Source organism: Syngnathus acus, chromosome 3 (genome assembly GCF_901709675.1).
Source record: "Syngnathus acus chromosome 3, fSynAcu1.2, whole genome shotgun sequence".
Taxonomy (NCBI): domain Eukaryota; kingdom Metazoa; phylum Chordata; class Actinopteri; order Syngnathiformes; family Syngnathidae; genus Syngnathus; species Syngnathus acus.
Window position 1 is genome coordinate 20336994 of NC_051089.1, and position 21972 is coordinate 20358965.

At 41.2% G+C, this 21972-nt stretch overlaps 1 protein-coding gene across 8 annotated transcripts in view; it reads right to left on the reverse strand.

The window, feature by feature from the left end:
• Window positions 1–21972, reverse strand: part of arnt2 (aryl-hydrocarbon receptor nuclear translocator 2) — a 119246-nt gene that overhangs the window by 67259 nt on the left and 30015 nt on the right. For 3 of the 8 annotated variants that reach the window (XM_037247317.1, XM_037247319.1, XM_037247313.1), the window contains exons 3-7: window positions 15870–15917; window positions 14562–14609; window positions 4700–4913; window positions 4182–4395; window positions 25–127 (exon numbers count right to left, since the gene is read on the reverse strand). In XM_037247317.1, coding sequence (XP_037103212.1) covers window positions 25–127; window positions 4182–4395; window positions 4700–4913; window positions 14562–14609; window positions 15870–15917 — 627 coding nt within the window. The other 5 variants (XM_037247315.1, XM_037247314.1, XM_037247321.1 and 2 more) reach the window with 5 other exon arrangements.

Consider the following 21972-nt stretch of genomic DNA (forward strand, 5'->3'; position numbering starts at 1 on the left):
ATACAGTGGATATTAAATACAAACCTCATACGGCAGATGAAGGACCGCCTGGAGCCCATACACATTCTCATGGAAGACTGTTGCCCTTCCTTTTTAACTGTTCCTGTCTTCAGGTCAAGAATCCGTCCTAAGATAGAGAGAGAGAGCGAGAGAGAGAGAGAGAGACAGAGAAAGAGAGAGAGACAGAGAGAGACAGAGAAAGAGAGAGAGAGAGAGAGAGAGAGAGAGAGAGAGAGAGAGAGAGAGAGAGAGAGAGAGAGAGAGAGAGAGAGAGAGAGAGAGAGAGAGAGAGAGAGAGAGAGAGAGAGAGAGAGAGAAGCTTCTTTTATTTAAGTCAAAACAAGTACCATATTTTCCAGACAAAAAGTTGCAGTTTTTTTCATAGTTTGGTGCGACTTATAATCAGGAGTGACTTATATGTAAAATTATTAACACAATATTGCGTGACCATTAACACATTACTTAGTAGATTCTTACTTAGTAGTTTATCACTTCACGTAATTTTCACTTTAAACCGCATGAGAGCGCTCTAGGCCTGTGGAATAATTGGAACTGCAACTGACGATGAGTCTGAATCCATCCACTGACTTCCGGAGTCAGCGGAGTGATACAGTGACACAGAGGACGAAGATTTCGATAGATTTAATGATTTGGAGTGACATATATTGAAGCAGGGATGTGTCATATGAGAAAAGTGAAAGATAAAAGAGATGAGCGGCACAAACAGGATTCATTATCATTGGAAGAAGACTGATCCCTTCCAGATGGAAAAGGAATTTGCACCATCTTGCAAATAAAAATTTGACTGGAGCTTTGCACGTGAGTGTGGTGGCATACCTTCGTGACCATGGCAAACATGTAACAGCATATTACATCATTAAATATCTCTTGATTCTTTAAAGAAAACACTCCTGAAATTTGTTAAAACAAATGTTTTTCTATATTTTAATTCACAGAATTGCATGAATAAGCCAGTCATCACAAAGAGGCATCTGTACATTCAAAAGCACACTTGCTCTGTATTTAACTTGTTGGTATTCACTCTTTATGAGTGAGTAAGATGGTAAACATGCCCTAATTTAAGGGTTTAGCTTCAAAGAAGTTTCCAAATAAGCTTCCAAAATTCACTATTTCAGTTCCACTGAATTTATTGAGTAGAGTCGGGACTTAAAAGGCTATGTATGAGATTGGCATATGTGTGGGTATAATGTGTTTGGTTTTGTGTGTGTACTTTTTATCCTTCACAGTTCTTCACGGTCATTATTGTGTTACGTGGATTAGATGTCCCTGCTGGGTATTCAGTTTGCAGTCAGATCAACAGACTGACAGACACAAATAGACATTGAGATGCTGTAAAACCCCCAGAGAAGGTTATTATTTTATCGCCTTCCTCCAGAAGAAAATGGATAACACAGTGATGCCCTCTAGTGTGCACATGGGCTTGATGATATTTTCAGTCTCTCTTGAGCCTTTTAACAAAATGTGATTAGAGCACAGGCAACACCATGCACTGGCATTAGAAATGAACTATTACCATTAATCACTTGAGCGATTTAATTAGACGGTTAAGGAAAAAGATTATATAAGTTTATAGAAATTAAGTCAGTGCCAAACCATGTAGTAAAGTATTTTTAATGCATAGATTTAGTTATGAGACATTATACAGTGCCTTGCGAAAGTATTCGGCCCCCTTGAACCTTTCAACATTTCGCGACATTTCAGGCTTCAAACATAAAGATATAAAAGTTTAATTTTTTGTCAAGAATCAACAACAAGTGGGACACAATCGTGAAGTGGAACAAATTTATTGGATAATTTAAACTTTTTTAACAAATAAAAAACTGAAAAGTGGGGCGTGCAATATTATTCGGCCCCCTTGCGCTAATACTTTGTAGCGCCACCTTTTGCTGCAATTACAGCTGCAAGTCGCTTGGGGTATGTCTCTATCAGTTTTGCACATCGAGAGACTGGAATTCTTGCCCATTCTTCCTTGCAAAACAGCTCGAGCTCAGTGAGGTTGGATGGAGAGCATTTGTGAACAGCAGTCTTCAGCTCTTTCCACAGATTCTCTATTGGATTTAGGTCTGGACTTTGACTTGTTCATTCTAACACCTGGATACGTCTATTTGTGAACCATTCCATTGTAGATTTGGCTTTATGTTTTGGATCATTTTCCTGTTGGAAGATAAATCTCCGTCCCAGTCTCAGGTCTTTTGCAGACTCCAACAGGTTTTCTTCCAGAATGGTCCTGTATTTGGCTCCATCCATCTTCCCATCAATTTTAGCCATCTTCCCTGTCCCTGCTGAAGAAAAGCAGGCCCAAACCATGATGCTGCCACCACCATGTTTGACAGTGGGGATGGTGTGTTCAGGGTGATGAGCTGTGTTGCTTTTACGCCAAACATATCGTTTTGCATTGTGGCCAAAAAGTTCGAATTTGGTTTCATCTGACCAGAGCACCTTCTTCCACATGTTTGGTGTGTCTCCCAGGTGGCTTGTGGCAAACTTTAAACGAGACTTTTTATGGATATCTTTGAGAAATGGCTTTCTTCTTGCCACTCTTCCATAAAGGCCAGATTTGTGCAGTGCACGACTGATTGTTGTCCTATGGACAGACTCTCCCACCTCAGCTGTAGTTATCTGCAGTTCATCCAGAGTGATCATGGGCCTCTTGGCTGCATCTCTGATCAGTCTTCTCCTTGTTTGAGATGAAAGTTTGGAGGGACGGCCGGGTCTTGGTAAATTTGCAGTTGTCTGATACTCCTTCCATTTCAATATAATTGCTTGCACAGTGCTCCTTGAGATGTTTAAAGCTTGGGAAATCTTTTTGTATCCAAATCCGGCTTTAAACTTCTCCACAACAGTATCTCGGACCTGCCTGGTGTGTTCCTTTGTCTTCATGGTTCTCTCTGCGCTTTAAACAGAACCGAGACTATCAAAGAGCAGGTGCATTTATACGGAGACTTGATTACACACAGGTGCATTCTATTTATCATCATCAGTCATTTAGGACAACATTGGATCATTCAAAGATCCTCACTGAACTTCTGGAGTGAGTTTGCTGCACTGAAAGTAAAGGGGCCGAATAATATTGCACGCTCCACTTTTCAGTTTTTTATTTGTTAAAAAAGTTTAAATTATCCAATAAATTTCGTTCCACTTCATGATTGTGTCCTACTTGTTGTTGATTCTTGACCAAAAATTAAAATTTTATATCTTTATGTTTGAAGCCTGAAATGTGGCAAAATGTTGAAAGGTTCAAGGGGGCCGAATACTTTCGTAAGGCACTGTATATGTATAGTAATGGCGTTTCAAAGTGGCAGGGTCCTTTCTATAAATACATAGCTTATAATGCCAACTGACTACAGAATTTTTTTTTTTTTTTTCCGGTATGGCGCCGTAAGTGGCTGCCTCCCAGCAGTGTTCTCTCTTTTCCTCTTTATTTCCTTCTTTTCTCCTTTTTCTTTCTGTCTTTTTGTCCATTCGGCGATGCTGGTGCCTTCTACCGCACCTCGGTATCTCTTCAGATCGGATGTTTTTTATTTATTTTTTTCTTCGTGGGACCGGGATCATTGGTCGAGGCCGGCGTAACTCTACGACGGCTTCCTGCTTATCCGGCCAGATGACCGGGTCCCTCGCCTTGGCCTTGCAGCCGCGACCCCTGTGGGGAGTCCGCTCCCTCGTGCTCGTCGGAACCAACGACTTTCGCCATGCTAGCCCCGTGGTGACCATCTGCACGTGCACCCGACTGGGTGCCCAGGACGCTGCTCACACGTTTGCCTGCTTTGTGTTTTTCACCAATTCACGACCACGGTCCATTGGGCGCCGTTGAACTGGACTGCCCTTACACCTGTCTATGGACCCCGTGGAGGCTATTTTGTGTGTTTTGGGGTGTTCTCTTGTATTGAGGGGTGCTGGTTGGCCGCTGTTACTTTTTTTCCTTTGTCTTTTAGCTTTGTTTTTGCTTTGATGGCTTTTATCTTGTGCACTTTCTGACTTTCTTTGTGGCGCCGTTGTGTGGCAGCCTTATGAGAGCCTATTGAGTTGCGCTCATGCCATCTGTGTGTCTTTTGTATACCCACTCTGTGGTATGGATACTGCTGGGGCCTGAATTTCCCCACCCCTGGGGATCAATAAATATTCAATCAATCAAACAAATGAATAAATACCAGCAGAACTACCTGTCATGGAGTTTTCTGAGGTACTGAGCTGTTCTCTCAGCTTGTCAACATCATCTGGGTGGACCTGTTCATAAAGAGTGCTGCCAAACCACTCAGACTGGGGGTGGTTCAACACTGGTGTCACAGAATCAGAGACATAGATCACGCGTCCCGTCTCCGCCGCCACCACAAACAGAAACCCATCCGCTGCTTCCAAAATCAGATGCTTCAGTTCCTGTAACCCAAGAAATAATTCACTAATATAAATGTCCGAATATAGTCAAACACACAATGAATTTCAAGACAACTCAAATTTTAAAGACTGATTTAATTAATGAATCACAAAATCAAACAGGGGTGTCAGATAGTTGAGTTAGGATTGTAATTTCACGTATATAATATATGCAATTTACACAAAACAGGTTGTGGAAAGAGATGACAAAAACATAATGTATATTTAATTTTTAGGATTTTTTTTATAGTTGTTTCACACGTTTATATGTAAATGAATTAGTTACATAGTTGCTCCTTGAAAGTACCTGTTCAGTAAGAAACGAGGGCTTATAGGCTCCATCAGTGGATGTGTTCCCAGTGCCTCGCATTGATTTCATATGAGAGACTGCCATGCGCAAAATGGTCAGTTTGTCAGGTTTACGGGCCAGAGCACTGCAGGTAGGGACCATGTCTGACAGCTCGGTGATGTACTGTGTCATTTTATTGCGTCTGCGCCGCTCAATTTCACTGTGGTTCTCTCTAAAATACAGACAAAGCAGTGACAAAACATAAAACAGGGTTCAGCTAATATACTGTACAATTTGAAAAAAAGCACAGTGAATCATACATCCTCTTTGATTAATATGTTAACTGTATCTTCCATAATGAATAAAGACAGCAAAAAACATTTTGACCATTTGTATTGTACAAGAGGATGAAGGATGTAAATGGATTTCCCATAATTATACATTTCATACACCAGAATACGTTTGCCAGAAGGCTCTGCTTTTTTGCAGGTGAAACTGGGGAAATGCAAAACGCTTCATGACTCTAGAAATAAAAAATTTAAAAAAACTGAATTTTCAGAAGGACAATCAATGTCCAGTGAACCAGCCTTCCATTTTTTCCCTCACTTACTTTATCACTTTCTTACCCTCACTAGGGTTGCAGGCAAATGAACTAGTCGCCGATCAATCACAGAACTATCTATAAGTCCTCTTTTTTAAGTGACACTGCCAAAAAAACAAATGTATGTCTCCGAGTAGATTATTTGTGAGGGACGAGGCAGAGCGACCATGTGCGGCACGGACTTTTATTGAGGAGAAGGGGAAAGAGAAGTGGATCGCTGGAATGTGGGGGTCGGACCACCAGCAGGCAGGACGTGCGAAGTTGTGGTTGGAGACGGGCGACCGTCTGGGGCATGTGGCGCCCGAACGCCATCGGCCAGTTGGCTGGGCTAACGGGATCAACGATAGAGCGCTGGCTGAAATAGAGAGCAGGCACAGGGAAACAAACGGACAGCAGAACGGGTAGCATACAGGCAAGACAACAGGTAGGGCAACTGAACGAACTGACAGCGTGTGACTGAAAGTCCAGAGTTTAAATCGTGCCATTAACAAGCGGGGACAAGTGCAAATAATTGACGTGATTATGTGAGCGTGGCTGTCAACGACTGACAGAAGGAAATTCACTGGTGGGATGACAGATGGCACGGCCACGTGACATTATTAACATTAAACATCTCCCAATATTCACACATACCGTAATTTTCGGACTATAAGTCGCACCGGAGTATAAGTCGCACCAGCCATAAAATGCCCAAAAATGTGAAAAAAAACATATATAAGTCGCTCCGGAGTATAAGTCGCATTTTGGGGGGCAATTTATTCGACAAAATCCAACACCAAGAACAGACATGAACGAGCAACAACAGGCTAAACGATACGGTATGCTAACGTGACAAACACAAACGAGGAGCTGAGAACGGGCCTGACGTAACATTCAGTTATTTAAAAAAAAACTATTACATAAATAACACGTTTATAAAACCATCTGTGTCACTCCAATATATTAAATCCATCGGTCGTCCTTTGTCAACAATGCCGTGTGCCGCGCCGCAGTTCAAATTATTCCACAGGCCTATACAACGATATATAAACTATATTTTAAATAACTATCACATAAACAACAATATTATCAAACCATTTGTGTCACTCCAAATCATTAAATCCATCGATCAAATTTCTCGTCTTTTATCGATCGTCCTTTGTCAACAATGCCGTGTGCCGCGCCGCAGTTCAAATTATTCCACAGGCCCATACAACGATATATAAACTATATTTTAAATAACTATCACATAAACAACAATATTATCAAACCATTTGTGTCACTCCAAATCATTAAATCCATCGATAAAATTTCTCGTCCTTTATGTCATCCTGGTGACAGAGCACATGTCCAGAGGATATGCCGCTTTAAAGTGTTAATTACTTTATTTGATTTTTTCTCTCTATTTTTCATGTTTTGAATATGTTCAAGATAAAGATATCAAAGCATGTGAAGTGATCAACTATACTAAAAATAACATGTGAAGTGGTCAACTATACTTGTAAGTGATGTGTTAATGATCAGTAAAAATTTGTGAAAAAAAACATATATAAGTCGCTCCTGAGTATAAGTCGCCCCCCCACCCAAACTATGAAAAAAAACGCGACTTATAGTCCGAAAATTACGGTAATTAATTCTTTGTCTAGAAAAAATAATTTTTTCCAGAAATACGTACTACAAATTCACAGTAGTACAACAGATAACAATCAAACCAATACAAAAATGGCATTCATCGTTCTGATATTTCATATATCATACTTTCCGCACCATAAGGCACACTTAAATGCCTTTAATTTTCTCAAAAATCGAAGGCACGCATAAGGTGAACCTTTTGTGTGGACCGAATTCCAAAATCTATAAATGTTGTGTGGCTGCCGCCACACAGGGACGTATAATATGTCGATGAAACAATCAGACATTACGTTTTCCGTAGATCGGGGCAGTAAACCAATCAGAGGACTGTACGTAATACGTGGAATACGTCTCTCCACCGCCATTGATGAATATGATCGGGAGGTACAAAGCAAACAGCATTAGGACACTTTAAAATGGCATCGACAAAGAGACATGCTTACAAGGCACAATTCAAACTTTCTGGAAAGCTGGAAACAATGCCGAAGAGCAAAGCGACAACGAGTTTGACTCCGAGGGGAGAACAAGAGGGAACTGGTCATGTTTAATGGCAAACTTGCCCAACTGTTTAATTCGGATACAGAAGATGAGGACTTTGAGGGATATGTGTATGAATATTGATTAACAGTAACATGAGTTACAGTACAGACATGGTTAAATAGAATAAAGTACAACTGAACTCATACAACTGAACTCACTGTCTCAGTAAAGTTTTTTTTTTTTTAACCTTAAGTCATGGTGTGCATGCGCTCTATAACGCGGTATGCCCTGTGTGTGGATTAAGTACAGACCCCCCCCCCCCACACACACACACACACACAATTGAGTCTGCGCCTTTTAACCCGAAATGCCTTATGGTGCAGAAAATACGATATAGTAGTACATCAAGTATATATATTAGGGCTGTGCACTAATGAGTCGTAATTCGTTCATTTATCTGATTGGGTAGAACATATTAAGTAATCATTTAAAATTTGCTGACTCGGATACGATGGTGCCGTCACCAGAACTTTGAATCTGTTGTTAGAGCTAGTCCTCTGACAGTTACAGACCAACTTGTCGAGGAAATGGATCTGAGGCGAAAACCTTTTTCCAACTCAGTAATCCCGCTTCCTACTAATGCAACGAGAAGGAGGATGACATTAAAGTGGCAAGTGACAGCGCACAATTTCATCATGTTGAGTTTTATCACACTCTGTGGCAGGGGTCACCAACCTTTCTTAAACCGAGAGCTAATTTCTGGGTACTGATTAAGGCAAAGGGCTACCAGTTTGACACACACTTCTGAAATAGCCAATTTGCTCAATTTAGCTTTCACTATGTGTTATTATTGTCATTTCCAGTTCACATGTAAGTGTGATTTTAACAAGAATAGCAAAAATACAGTCAAACCTCGGTTTTCGACCACAATCCGTTCGAGAAGCGAATCGGTCGAATTCAGAATCTATTTTTCCCATTACAAATAATAGAACAATTTTTAGTCCGTTCCAAGACTAAAAAAAAAAAAAGGCTTTTTTTTAAGCATTTTTTCATTTGCGCATTTTTGTCCTATTGCGCAACTGCAGCGCACCGCCGAGCGCGCAACCGTAGCGCGTCGCCCACCACGCAACTGCACCGCGCTGGTCGCATTATTGTGACGGAGCCGTCGCTGAAGTCCTGATGTACTTTCCAAAATTTAAGTGGACCTTAGTGCGCAGGGAGCTTAATTTGGTCCGATCGCGCAACCGCAGCGCGCCGGGCGCTCACTGTCGCATTGCTTTAAGAGCGTCTTTGTGTTTTAGGATGGCTTTACTGCTCCCACTTGCTTTCTTTGGAGGCATGATTAGGGGTTAATACTGTAGTGTATTTTTATTTAGGTCTCATGCAATGTATATTTCACTTCTAAGTTTAGAGGTGACCAGGTCACGCGCGCATGGGATTTTATGGGGCCTGGGCCAGGAAGGCAGACTTCCTGGCACCAGGATACAGCAATCAGTCATTTGGTTAGAATCAACAAAGCAGGCTGGCGGGGGCGAAGTTGACCAGCTGCCCTCGTGTGCGTGCGCCCGAGTAAGGGGGGGCCGCAGGGTATAAGATCCAAGGCGGGAGAAGACAGGGGGACTTCTTTTTTGGCTAGAGAGAGACACTTCAATTCTGACATCGGTTGAATAAAATCTTTCCCCGATCAGCCGTGTGTCACTGAAGTTTTCCTTTCCTGAGCCAGCCACCAATCCACCGTTTGATGTTGGAGACTAGCAGAACATCGAAGAGAATTCACCACAATACAATCCTCAAAGTAACGAACATACGATAACTACGGAGTCAGTCGGCATCCGGGCCGCGCGGTCTGGTTTTCTCGGGTCCTCCCGGCTCATCTCGCGAAGTTCGACCTCCGAATTTTGTTCAACCGAAGCAAAAAAATCCCGGATTGTTTGTTCAAATTCCGATTTGTTCGAGAACCGGAACGTTCGGAAACCGAGGTTTGACTATAAAATAAATAGATGCAGCTCACTGACAAGTGCCGCTATTTGAGCTAATTTTAGAACAGTCCTGCGGGCGACTCATGGGGTCCTCACGGGCGGCCTGGTGCACACGGGCACCGTGTTGGTGACCCCTGCTCTGTGGCAATGACTCTTTTAATTACTTCACTGTCACGCATTTACAATTGCCATCAAAGGGAATTCGATCACCTGTTGGCGAGCGGAGACACAAATGCTCAGGTTAGCTTCACACTAGCAGATAGGACAACGAGCGGATGGATTTAAAATTGGACCAAAACCATAACCAGTTCAGAAATGATTGATGATTGAAAGACCACATCTACCGTTCGACAGTGTATGCGGAAGGATCAAAGAGATTAAAGTAAGTATTTTAACCTAAAATCTATGCTGTCGACATAGATATCAATACATAGAACATTTATTGCTGTTTTGAAGAGGGAATCCTGCGATGTTTTTATGTGTGAAAGCTCAAATTAATAATTAAATAATAATCAATAGCCTTAAATTCATATCCGTCCCGTCTCCACCCCGCCGTCACCCTGCCGGTTGACGTGTGCCCACACGTTAGCAGCTGCCACGATCCCCTCTTGCGATGTCACTCTACGTTCAGCGAGTGAGCTGTTCTCCGCTGCATACGGCTACGCTCCCCGTCATGATTCTGCTCTTCATCCACGAGTCGAGTACTCTTCCAACTCGCGCACAGCTAGCTGCTGCGCCTCCCACGCGTGTCCACAGCCACGTCTGCAATAACGCACATTGCTCATAGCCACGCCCCGCGATAATCAGCGCCCATCGCCACCTGTCTCTCGTTACCTGCTCATCTGGGCGTGTATTTAAACGCCATTCTCCCGTCACTCCTAGGTAGTTCGTCTGGCTTGCTACTTGTCTATGGTGTGACTCATTCCTGCTCACTGGCAATTTCACGAAACTGACTCCTGCTGACCTTGTCTTCCTGCTTGACTGACCCATTCATGAACACTGCCAGGCCTGACCTATTGCCTGATCCTGAAAACGTCTCTGCCTTACGCCTTGCCTGCCTGTTTGATCGTTCTGCTCCGAACTCTGTCTGGCTTGACCTTCTTCCTGTCGACCACGAGCTTGCCTGCCCTTGCTTGCCCTGTCTGCCTCGAGGACGCACACCGACGCAACGCCTGGTTTCCTACCTGCCGGTCTGCCTGCCTGTCTGCTCTCCTCCCGCGAGCTTCTAGTCGTGCACCGGCACCTGTCGTCTGTCATCCGCTGCTGCGACGCTACTTCTTTGCTGCACCTGCTCTGCCAGCTTCCAGCCTTCCACTTCCTCTTTCCTCTCATTCAAATAAAATTCGTGCTGCACGTGGTCACCCAGCCTGATCCGTTACACATATCATGGTATTAATTAAATCATTTGTTCCTGACAGCTATAGTGAGTGTAAAAGTGTAAAGTCATAAAAGGAGCATTGCTGATTGGGTTATTTAAATGTAAAAAGGTAAATATTTTCCGTTTAAATGGTCAGGAAGTGAATAGCTATATACGTGTATGTAATCACACGTATGGAAAAGACCATTTATCGAGTCAAAAAAAGTCAATAAAGTACCGTCATTTTCGGACTAAAATTCGCTCCGGAATATAGGTCGCATTAGCCATAAAATGCACAATAACGTGAAAAAAAACATATATAAGTCGCTCCGGAGTATAAGTCGCATTTTGGGGGAAATTTATTCGACAAAATCCAACACCAAGAACAGACATGAACGAGCAACAACAGGCTAAACGATAGGTATGCTAACGTGACATAAACACAAACGAAGAGCTGAGAACGGGCCTGACGTAACATTCAGAGTTATTCAAAAAACTATGACATAAATAACACATTTATAAAACCATCTGTGTCACTCTAATTCATTAAATCCATCGATCGTCCTTTGTCAACAATGGGTGCGCGCCGCTGACGGTGCTTGCACTTCAAAATATTCCACAGGCCCATATAACGATATATAAATTAGATATCAAATAACTATTATATAAGCAATATTATCAAACCATCTGTCACTCTAAATCATTAAATCCATCGATCAAATTCCTCATCCTTTGTCAATAACGCCGCGCGTGCGCCCTGACGTCAGCCTCGTCGTTATTCCACAGATCTAGTATATAACTATATTGTAGCGTTAACAAAGTACAAGGACCCAAGCACCGGCGTGGACTTCCAGGCGTGTGGCGGCGTGGACTTCCATCCCCGGAGGTGGCACTTCCAGTCACGGAGGTGGAAAAGAGCTCCATAGAATAGGAGCGTGCGTAAAAGCCATGTCCGAGCCCCATCCAACGTGCCCGGACAGCCACCCGGGCGAGCACCAGCCCCCGACTTGCATCCACGGAGGTGAAAGAGAGCTCCGTAGAGTAGGACCGGGCGTGCGTAAAAGCCATGTCTGAGCCCCATCCACCGTCCCCGGACAGCCACCCGGCCGAGCGCCGGCCCCAGACTTCCATCCACGGAGGTTAAAGGGAGCTCCGTAAAGTAGGACCGCGCGTGCGTAAAAGCCATAATAGTTTTTCAAACCTTCTGTGTCACTCCAAATCATTAAATCCTTCAAACTCTTCGTCCTCCGTGTCACTTACAAACAAAGCCGCTAATGATGCCGGTTGTACGTGGGGCCCTTCGTCATCTTCGTCATCCCGTGATCAATCTTTGTCCTTTTTGTAAACAACCGCCGCGCCACGCCGCGCTGCTGACGTCACTTGAAATTCAAATTACAGTAATCCCTTGCTACATCGCGGGTCGTTTAAGGCGGTTTCACTTTTTTTTTTTTTTTGATTTTTGAAAAAATTCACATATAAGTCGCTCCTCAGTATAAGTCGCCCCCCCACCCAAACTATGAAAAAAAATGCGACTTATAGTCCGAAAATTACAGTAATTATCATGACAGGCCTATTTATAACAATAGTCATATTGGAAATTTCATTTGTACCAGTAGATGAAATAATGAAACTTGTGATAAAAAGGTTGCATGCCCCTCTGATCCAATATCCATGAGACGCTCGCCTTTCAAAGTATCTTTTTCTCACATGATTATTGCCTATGTCCTATTTCTGTAGCAACGTGTTTTCCTTGACTTGTGCATGGACAAATTGGCACGAAACAACGCACATATTGATGCAGTTAACACATGCACACCCACGCATGCAAACAAAGACTTGTGATGTAGCCTAAAACTAAAGCTGTTTAAGTGCATAAGTGGTTTAAGTGAAATACTATCCATCTATCCATTATCTGTACCGCTTGACCCCACGGGGGTAGCAGGCGTGCCGGACCTATCCTGGCAGTCATTGGGCAGTAGGCGGGGGACACCCTGAACCGGTTGCCAGCCAATCGCAGGGCACACAGAGACGAACAACCATTCGCTCATGCACTCACACCTATGGGCAATTTGGAGTGCTCAATTGGCCTACCAAGCATGTTTTTGGGATGTGGGAGGAAACCGGAGTTCCCGGAAAAAACCCACGCAGGCATGGGAAAGAAATACAAACTCCTCACAGGGAGGACCGGAGGTGGAATCAAACCCGCAACCTCCGAACTGTGAGGCGAACGTGCTAGTCCAAAATGTGCAAACACAAACAATCTGCTGAAGGTGCTAGACTAAGATTGGAAACAAAGCATGTACAAATGAAGTATTTCATGTGCAAAACAAAAATGATATTTGCTTAAACAAAATTTTCGTTTTTTGTGAATCTATTATTTCTGTTTGCCCAAAAGAACCAGAAAACCTATTGAATTTGGGACATAAAACTGCAAAGGTAAAGGAGCAAAGCCCAAATAATTTACTAAAACAACAGAAACAATCTCATTGAGAGTAATTCATGGTTCAATGCCAAATTCCTGAATGCTCTAACACAGGGGTCGGGAACCTTTTTGGCGAACAGAGCCATACATGCCCATTTTTTACGAATAAAATTGTCGTTTTTCTTTTGTTCTTTTGTAGTTTTAATGTTCTCAATTGGAACTAAGTGATGGATAGGGGTAGGACAAGATAAACCTAGGCTTCTTCCTACTCCTTTTCGAACAATGTTTCGACAAAAAACAAAACAAAAAAACACACAACAAACAATATTGTTTGTTGTGTGTTTTTTGTAGTTTGTTTTTTTATTGTTTTTATTCTTTAAATCATGTTCGAAATAAAAATTCATTCATTCAATAACAAGATAAGCCTAGGCTTCTTCCTACTCCTTTTCGAGCAGTGTTTCGACAAAAAAAAAACTTGTTGTTTGTTTTTTATTGGTTTTATTCTTTAAATCATGTTCGAAATAAAGATTCATTCATTCATTCATTCATTTAATAACTTCCATACCATTTTAAAAAAACGATAGGCTAGATACAATTAAATGCATGTATTTTTATTAAGACCAACGATTTTTTGAGTGTACTAATGTATTCTTTTTAATAACGTCACCAAAAGAGCCATATCTGGCTCGCGAGCCATAGGTTCCCGACGCCTGCTCTAACAGGATAATACCCGTTTGCCAAGAAATGGTGAGTGTGCGTGTGTGTTTGTGTGTGTGGGGGGGGGGGGCTTGTCGCACGACCTGAGTTATGATCGAATGGTACGTCTGTCATTTTGCCTGGCATCCTTGAACAAAAGTAAACTTCCATTCAAAACCACTCATTGCTCATTCGTTCAAAAAAGCCAAAATGTGTTCAGTTCACATTCGTCCAAAATATGAACGAGTTCATGAACTTTGGTTCATTGAACGCGTTCAGGTATAATGCTTGTTGAATATGGCTTGGATCTCCACTCTCCACACACGCGAGGGCGTCACGATTGAGTTGCGCATACACATCTCAGAATGGAAACACCAAATAATCGATTAATCGAATTTTGAGATCATCGAGAAAATCGTAATCATGATTAAAATTCGAATAATTGAGGAGCCCTAATTCCTACTTTTTAAAATATATAAATTAGTTATAAAAGCATGATACACTGGCACCCACAAAAAAATCTGCGAAACAGAAAGGCCGTGAAGAAGAACGCTGTACACCAATACCAAGCTCAGATGTACTGTCGGTACGAAGATAATCTTTTACTAGGTTTAAAATTTTCAAAATAGGCATAAATCCCATCCTGACTTGTTGTTATTTCACTTGAGGCCAGGGCAGGTTTGAACTTCAGTATATCCTGAGTATCCACTTTATCTCCAGATGGCTAGGCCTACCTGGCATATTTTTCCTTATCCTCACCAGGTATCTGATCATCATCATACCTACAAAGAAAAAAACAGAAACAAAAATGCATTCAATTAATTGTAAATACATATAAAGACAACACATAAATACAAACACCAAAGTCTTGACAAATAACATGTTACGTGTTACAGATGTTTTAGAGCATGAGAGAAGACAAATGAAAATAGCATGGTGCAAGGCAAAGTTGCTATGTTAAAAAAAATGCTAATGGCTTGTGGAATGAAAAAAATATTTTTGTAATTAATGATAGGATAATTTGAGTGATAACACAAAGATATAATTTGTTTCTCACAGCACAACTATTTTTTCAAAGTCGTAACTTGTTTGTGTATTTGACTCAAATCATTGTGGGTAATTTGCATCACAATCTACCAACAACGTTCAGATTAAGGCAGCAGTTCTTGGTTAGAAAACAACTCAAGAGTGCTTCCTCTGAATGAACCCTGAAATTGCTTGGATTTTAAAATAAAAAACTATTCAAAACACTGTATACCTGTCATATTTGTCAGTCATGTCATATTGACATTCTCTACTTATGTATGACATTTTTAAATTAGCGATTGGTTTTAGGAAATAATTAATTGTTAATTTAGAGGGAAATGTCACACAAATAAGCACGCAAATAAAATGTGATCTATAATTATCTACTGTTGGTGAATGAGAAGCTGCTGCAAGTTGGTGTGTCACCATAACAAAGATAACCTTACCACAAAACATCTCCTCCTCCCTTTCTTTTAGTCTATAGTTACTATATGTCACTGACATACTTAAAGCGGGTCTGACAAACTTTCACAGTTTAAGCGGCCAGTTTTCACACATGTAATGCAATTGGAAAACACTATGAGTGCAGTTCCTCTTGTGATCACCAGAGAGCAGCTTGTCCTATACACTGCCATCATTCAGCTTACAAGAAAGCACTGTGGAGATTTCTGCTGATGAATAATACACTTACAACCTATGGATTTAGAGGTGGCAAATAGAAAGCGGTGAAAGGAAAACAAGTTGAGACAATTAAAACACAGCAGGATAGCTGAAATAAATACAAAAAAATTAAAAGATGTGCATTGTGCTTTTAATGAATGCAAATACAATGATTTATGAAATGATTAGACAAATAATTAAATGGTAAGCATAGGTAATCAGCAAGTCTTCTCATTTACATTTTAATTGTTTTTTTGATAATTTAAAGTACAACATTGATATTATCCTGAAGCTATAGCTAAAACTTGAAGCGTAACCAATGTTGTAACAATGTCTAATGCATTAATTTTTCTGACCTTGAAAATTTGCTAGGTCCCTCTCCGTCCTCGTCATCAAAGTCCATTCTGAGAAAGAACCACAGGAAAGTCGCATTACCAGTTTTAAGACTTGGAGAGCATAGCACTCATGGGGCCAATATCTGCTGTAAACGTCTCAAAGATCAGTTTGAAGAAAAAGAGAACTTTTTGTTTTGGTTGATACAAATGGACAAACTTGTGTATAATGTTGAACCTGCCAAACCTTTTTAACTGACGACCTCATCCATAAAAACAAGCGACGGTATATTAAAATCACGGTGACACAAAGGTTCTCTTTGGTAGATATAGTAGTCACAAAAGTGGACCAGTGTGTTCACGCAGTTAATGCAGGTCATAAGAAAAAAAAAACATTCAACACAAAAGGGGTGAGTGAGTATCAGGTACAGATGCCAACCTTTAATCATGACCTTTTAGGAACATTCCAGACATTTTACCAGGATTTTTTTAATTTTTCTCAACAAACGCATGTTACAGGAAAAACTCCAAACAACATATAATATTGTCTTTATATTTTTATATTTTCTTTTTTTGTTATACCGTTTCTAATTTTTTGTTATACCTTTTACTACTTTCTAAATATACAATGAGTTGTTGATCATTTACACATTACACATTTAATGACACATTACTCCAACAATGGCCCATCTTAGGACTGTTTCGTTTAATCCTACTCATGTTCCCTTCCCCTGAACACAAATGTTTACAATTTGGCTAACACGTCTTGACCGACTCAACGGCACATTTGGATAACGTTCTGAGTTTTCGGTTTGCAGTTCGGTTATTCGGAGTACAGAGGACACCATTTTTCAAATAAAGTGCAAGTGATAATAGTGAAAAAAAAAAAAAATTTGTGTTGTGAAAATGTGCATCAATATACATAAAATTGCATCAATAATCGTGTTGTAATTGAATCGGAGCTTCTGAATCGTAATTGTAATCGTAACTGAATTGTGAGGGGCCAAAAGATTCCCACCCTTACGTACTCCTATGCACAGATTAAATGTAAGTATAAAACATTGATTATCAAAGAATGAAAAGCAGTTGGTCAGTCATTATTGTGTGGAAATGTGCTTTTTTTGTCTTCTGTGTTTATAACTAGTAAGTATAAAAATTGCTATCTAAATACCCAATTATTCGAAACAATTTTCAGTAGTATATCTGAATACCAAAGTATTTGATAGCTACAGCCCTAATATCAGGTGAGTACAATGACATGGTATGTTGTAGTCCCATATAATAGTCATGTAAATGTACTGTAGGCTATTGTAATTAAACCTGTTCAAAATCAAAGCGGTTTTAATTTCAGATTCATACAAGTATGTAGTGTAATTATGCAGTTATGTGTGTTTAATGTTGAGCAATTGAAAGTCAGACATGCCCCAGAGAAAAAAAATGCATCCACCATTTTCTTAGTTCAGAAACATAATTTACAGTATATGTTTCTGAACTAAGACAATAGTGGATGCATTTTTTTTTCCCTGGGGCATGTCTGACTTTCAATTGCTCAACATTAAACACACATTCATAGGCCACATATGTCAACTAATCAAATCATAAACTTGTTCACAGTCTGTTACCACCCTCTTTTGGTGGACAGTTGAAACTGCAGTGAAGGCAGGGAGTTCTTCCAACACGTCTGTCTAGTTCAGGGGTGGGCAAACTTTTTGACTCGCGGGCCGAACTGGGTTCTAAATTTGGACCGGAGGGCCGAACCAGGAGCAGATGGACGTAGTGTTTGTGTGAAGTAATATAAGCGACCTGTAAAGGTCATTGCATAAAAGATTTTGGCCTTTAGTAGGTAGTAAAGCATGGATATTCCAAACAAGTTTTTTGAAAACAAATGCATTTATTAACAGCATTAAAAAAAAAAAAACACAAAAAAACTGCTATCAGTGATTCTCATAAAATACGACACTATTATTATGAATAACAGTCTCCATCACTTCAGTGCCTGCAGGTCAGATTAATGAAAAATGTTTATCTTATGAGATCACATCAAACAGCAAACATTCTGACCAAATATATCATCTTGAAGAATCGGTGAAAGCATACATCCAAATAAAGTAATCAAAATGGCAACACGGTGAGGGGTATCTGAACATCAGAGCAGAGTTTTAACTCACAAACACCTGGTAACAGAGGTGAGGAAACGGGAAACACTTCCTTAAAGTAAGCCTTAAGAACTTTACAGGTTAAGATTAGTCGCAAACAGGTGGTGCATCAATGTCCTTGAGCATCCTGCATTGTTTGAAAATGAGAATGGTCGCTAGTTTCAATCCCTGCTATGTGTACAAATCATATTCAAAATGCATTTTTTTACAACAAACTTGAGAGCCTCCCCTTCATTTTCAGTGGGAACAGTGTTGTTGGTCTCCCTTTTTTGCTAGTGCATCATAGTCTGGAGTAAAATTTGTTGTGGCAATTCTTAGGAGAGATCCGTTTACCTCGATCTGTGACGGGTTGATGTGGCTGAACGTCACGTCGCGTACGTCGAGCCAAATTGGCCACTCTTTTAACATTCGGCACTCACTTCTTTTCTTCGGGCCACTCATTTTAATGGAAGGATTCCAGGGGAAGGTTTGTGGGTGGCTTTAGCGTAAAACTGTATCTGAAAGCTCAGCGAGCGAATTACAAGAATGCTGTCGTCACAGCCCACGCTCTAAATTCGGGACTGATACAAATAGAGCGCGAGTGCGCCATGTCCGTACTACTGAGTACGTACGTACACGCACTTGTGAGTGTGCACCGAGCTTTCTGACACGGCTTCCGGTAGTAAATGCGCAGGCGAGCGGTTCCCCATCTACTGGGGAAACGCAGTCATTGCAGGCAAAATGACAAAAAAAAAAGTTTAATAATACAATTAATTCAGGGTTGGCGGGCCGGATTAAACGGTCCCGTGGGCCGGATGTGGCCCGCGGGCCGTAGTTTGCCCACCCCTGGTCTAGTTGTAATGTTGCCACATGGCATACACTACCGCTTAAACGTTTGGGATCTCTCAGTAAATTTTACGTTTTTCATGAAAACTAACCTAATTGCACCAGGGTTTTCAAGGGTTTTCTAATCATCCATTAGCCTTCTAACGCAATTAGCAAACACAATGGACCATTAGAACACTGGAGGGATGGTTGCTGGAAATGGGGCAATGTATCCACCTTATGTAGATATTGCATTAAAAACTAGACGTTTGCAGCTAGAATAGTTATTAATCACAATATACACACACATATATATATATATAGAGAGAGAGAGAGAGAGAGCGAGAGAGAGAGAGAGAGAGAGAGAGAGAGAGAGAGCGAGAGAGAGAGCGAGAGAGAGAGCAAGAGAGAGAGCGAGAGAGAGAGCGAGAGAGAGAGAGAGAGAGAGAGAGAGAGAGTATTCCTTTTTAGTTTAATGTCATCCACATTGGTATAAATAGCGGTTTTCTTTTAAAAATAAGGACATTTCTAAGTGACCCCAAAACTTTGAACGGTAGTGTAGGTTTGTCACTGGATGCCCTTCTTGAAGGATCCCACTCATTTTATAACAAGCAGTGGCGTGGAATTAGAGTATAATATACCGAGTAGGATATTAATCAGGGATGAGAATGGCAAATGTGAAAAAGCACGGAAAAGCAGCGGGTGGGGTGGATATATATATATATATATATATACAGTGCCTTGCGAAAGTATTCGGCCCCCTTGAACCTTTCAACATTTCGCCACATTTCAGGCTTCAAACATAAAGATATAAAATTTTAATTTTTTGTCAAGAATCAACAAGTGGGACACAATCGTGAAGTGGAACGAAATTTATTGGATAATTTAAACTTTTTTAACAAATAAAAATTGAAAAGTGGGGCGTGCAATATTATTCGGCCCCTTTACTTTCAGTGCAGCAAACTCACTCCAGAAGTTCAGTGAGGATCTTTGAATGATCCAATGTTGTCCTAAATGACTGATGATGATAAATAGAATGCACCTGTGTGTAATCAAGTCTCCGTATAAATGCACCTGCTCTTTGATAGTCTCGGTTCTGTTTAAAGCGCAGAGAGAACCATGAAGACAAAGGAACACACCAGGCAGGTCCGAGATACTGTTGTGGAGACGTTTAAAGCCGGATTTGGATACAAAAAGATTTCCCAAGCTTTAAACATCTCAAGGAGCACTGTGCAAGCAATTATATTGAAATGGAAGGAGTATCAGACCACTGCAAATCTACCAAGACCCGGCCGTCCCTCCAAACTTTCATCTCAAACAAGGAGAAGACTGATCAGAGATGCAGCCAAGAGGCCCATGATCACTCTGGATGAACTGCAGATAACTACAGCTGAGGTGGGAGAGTCTGTCCATAGGACAACAATCAGTCGTGCACTGCACAAATCTGGCCTTTATGGAAGAGTGGCAAGAAGAAAGCCATTTCTCAAAGATATCCATAAAAAGTCTCGTTTAAAGTTTGCCACAAGCCACCTGGGAGACACACCAAACGTGGAAGAAGGTGCTCTGGTCAGATGAAACCAAAATCGAACTTTTTGGCCACAATGCAAAACGATATGTTTGGCGTAAAAGCAACACAGCTCATCACCCTGAACACACCATCCCCACTGTCAAACATGGGGGTGGCAGCATCATGGTTTGGGCCTGCTTTTCTTCAGCAGGGACAGGGAAGATGGCTAAAATTGATGGGAAGATGGATGGAGCCAAATACAGGACCATTCTGGAAGAAAACCTGTTGGAGTCTGCAAAAGACCTGCGACTGGGACGGAGATTTATCTTCCAACAGGACAATGATCCAAAACATAAAGCCAAATCTACAATGGAATGGTTCACAAATAGACTTATCCAGGTGTTAGAATGGCCAAGTCAAAGTCCAGACCTGAATCCAATCGAGAATCTGTGGAAAGAGCTGAAGACTGCTGTTCACAAACGCTCTCCATCCAACCTCACTGAGCTCGAGCTGTTTTGCAAGGAAGAATGGGCAAGAATTCCAGTCTCTCGATGTGCAAAACTGATAGAGACATACCCCAAGCGACTTGCAGCTGTAATTGCAGCAAAAGGTGGCGCTACAAAGTATTAGCGCAAGGGGGCCGAATAATATTGCACGCCCCACTTTTCAGTTTTTTATTTGTTAAAAAAGTTTAAATTATCCAATAAATTTCGTTCCACTTCACGATTGTGTCCCACTTGTTGTTGATTCTTGACAAAAAATTACAATTTTATATCTTTATGTTTGAAGCCTGAAATGTGGCGGAATGTTGAAAGGTTCAAGGGGGCCGAATACTTTCGCAAGGCACTGTATATGCCGTCGCGGTGGGCGGGGGAATGCCCGCGAGTCGCCGAGGCTAACGTTGCCCAGCCAGCTAGCCAGCCGCTCTCCCCCCATATATAAAAAAATAATTTTCTCAACGGATTTACACGATTCACAAAAATACTTGCGACGGAAAAAAACGCGGAAAATCCGCGGATCAGCGGAAAAGTCTCATCCCTGATTAATGTGACTGGGATGTAAACTGTGGTGCCATGTCAAAGTCTGCAATCCGCATTGCTCAGCTGCAAGGCAGCGGATTTTTAATCTACCATCGCTCATTAGAACGTAGAAATGTTAACAGTTAGAAAATACATTTTTTTCTCTTGAACCTGCAAGAATGCTCAACTCAGCATAGCTTGAGACACGTATGCTGTCAACACAGTGCTAGCAGAGATCCAATGTGAATGTGATAAGATGTGAATTCCTATGAGAAGATGTTTCAGAATTCAACAAAATATGAATTGCAGGTCAATGTAACTCACTATCACGATTTAATTCACTATCGCCAAAAATGCCATGTGGCAAGATAGCGACCAAATAGGTTTGACCACCGCCACATAAACATGTGATATCGTGGCTAACTATGCTTCAGTGCGGTGAAAAGATTTTTATACTGGTTAGCCACGTTGTTTAAAAGATTTCATGACTCAGCACCATCCTTTCTCATCTGAAGGAGGATATACTGTAAATTTCGGGACCTAGTAATGATGGGCAAATGAAGCTTCAAGATGATTCATAAACCCGTTGTTGTGTTTACTTAGACCTCTAGATGGCACTCTTTGTTCACCATAGAGCTGAA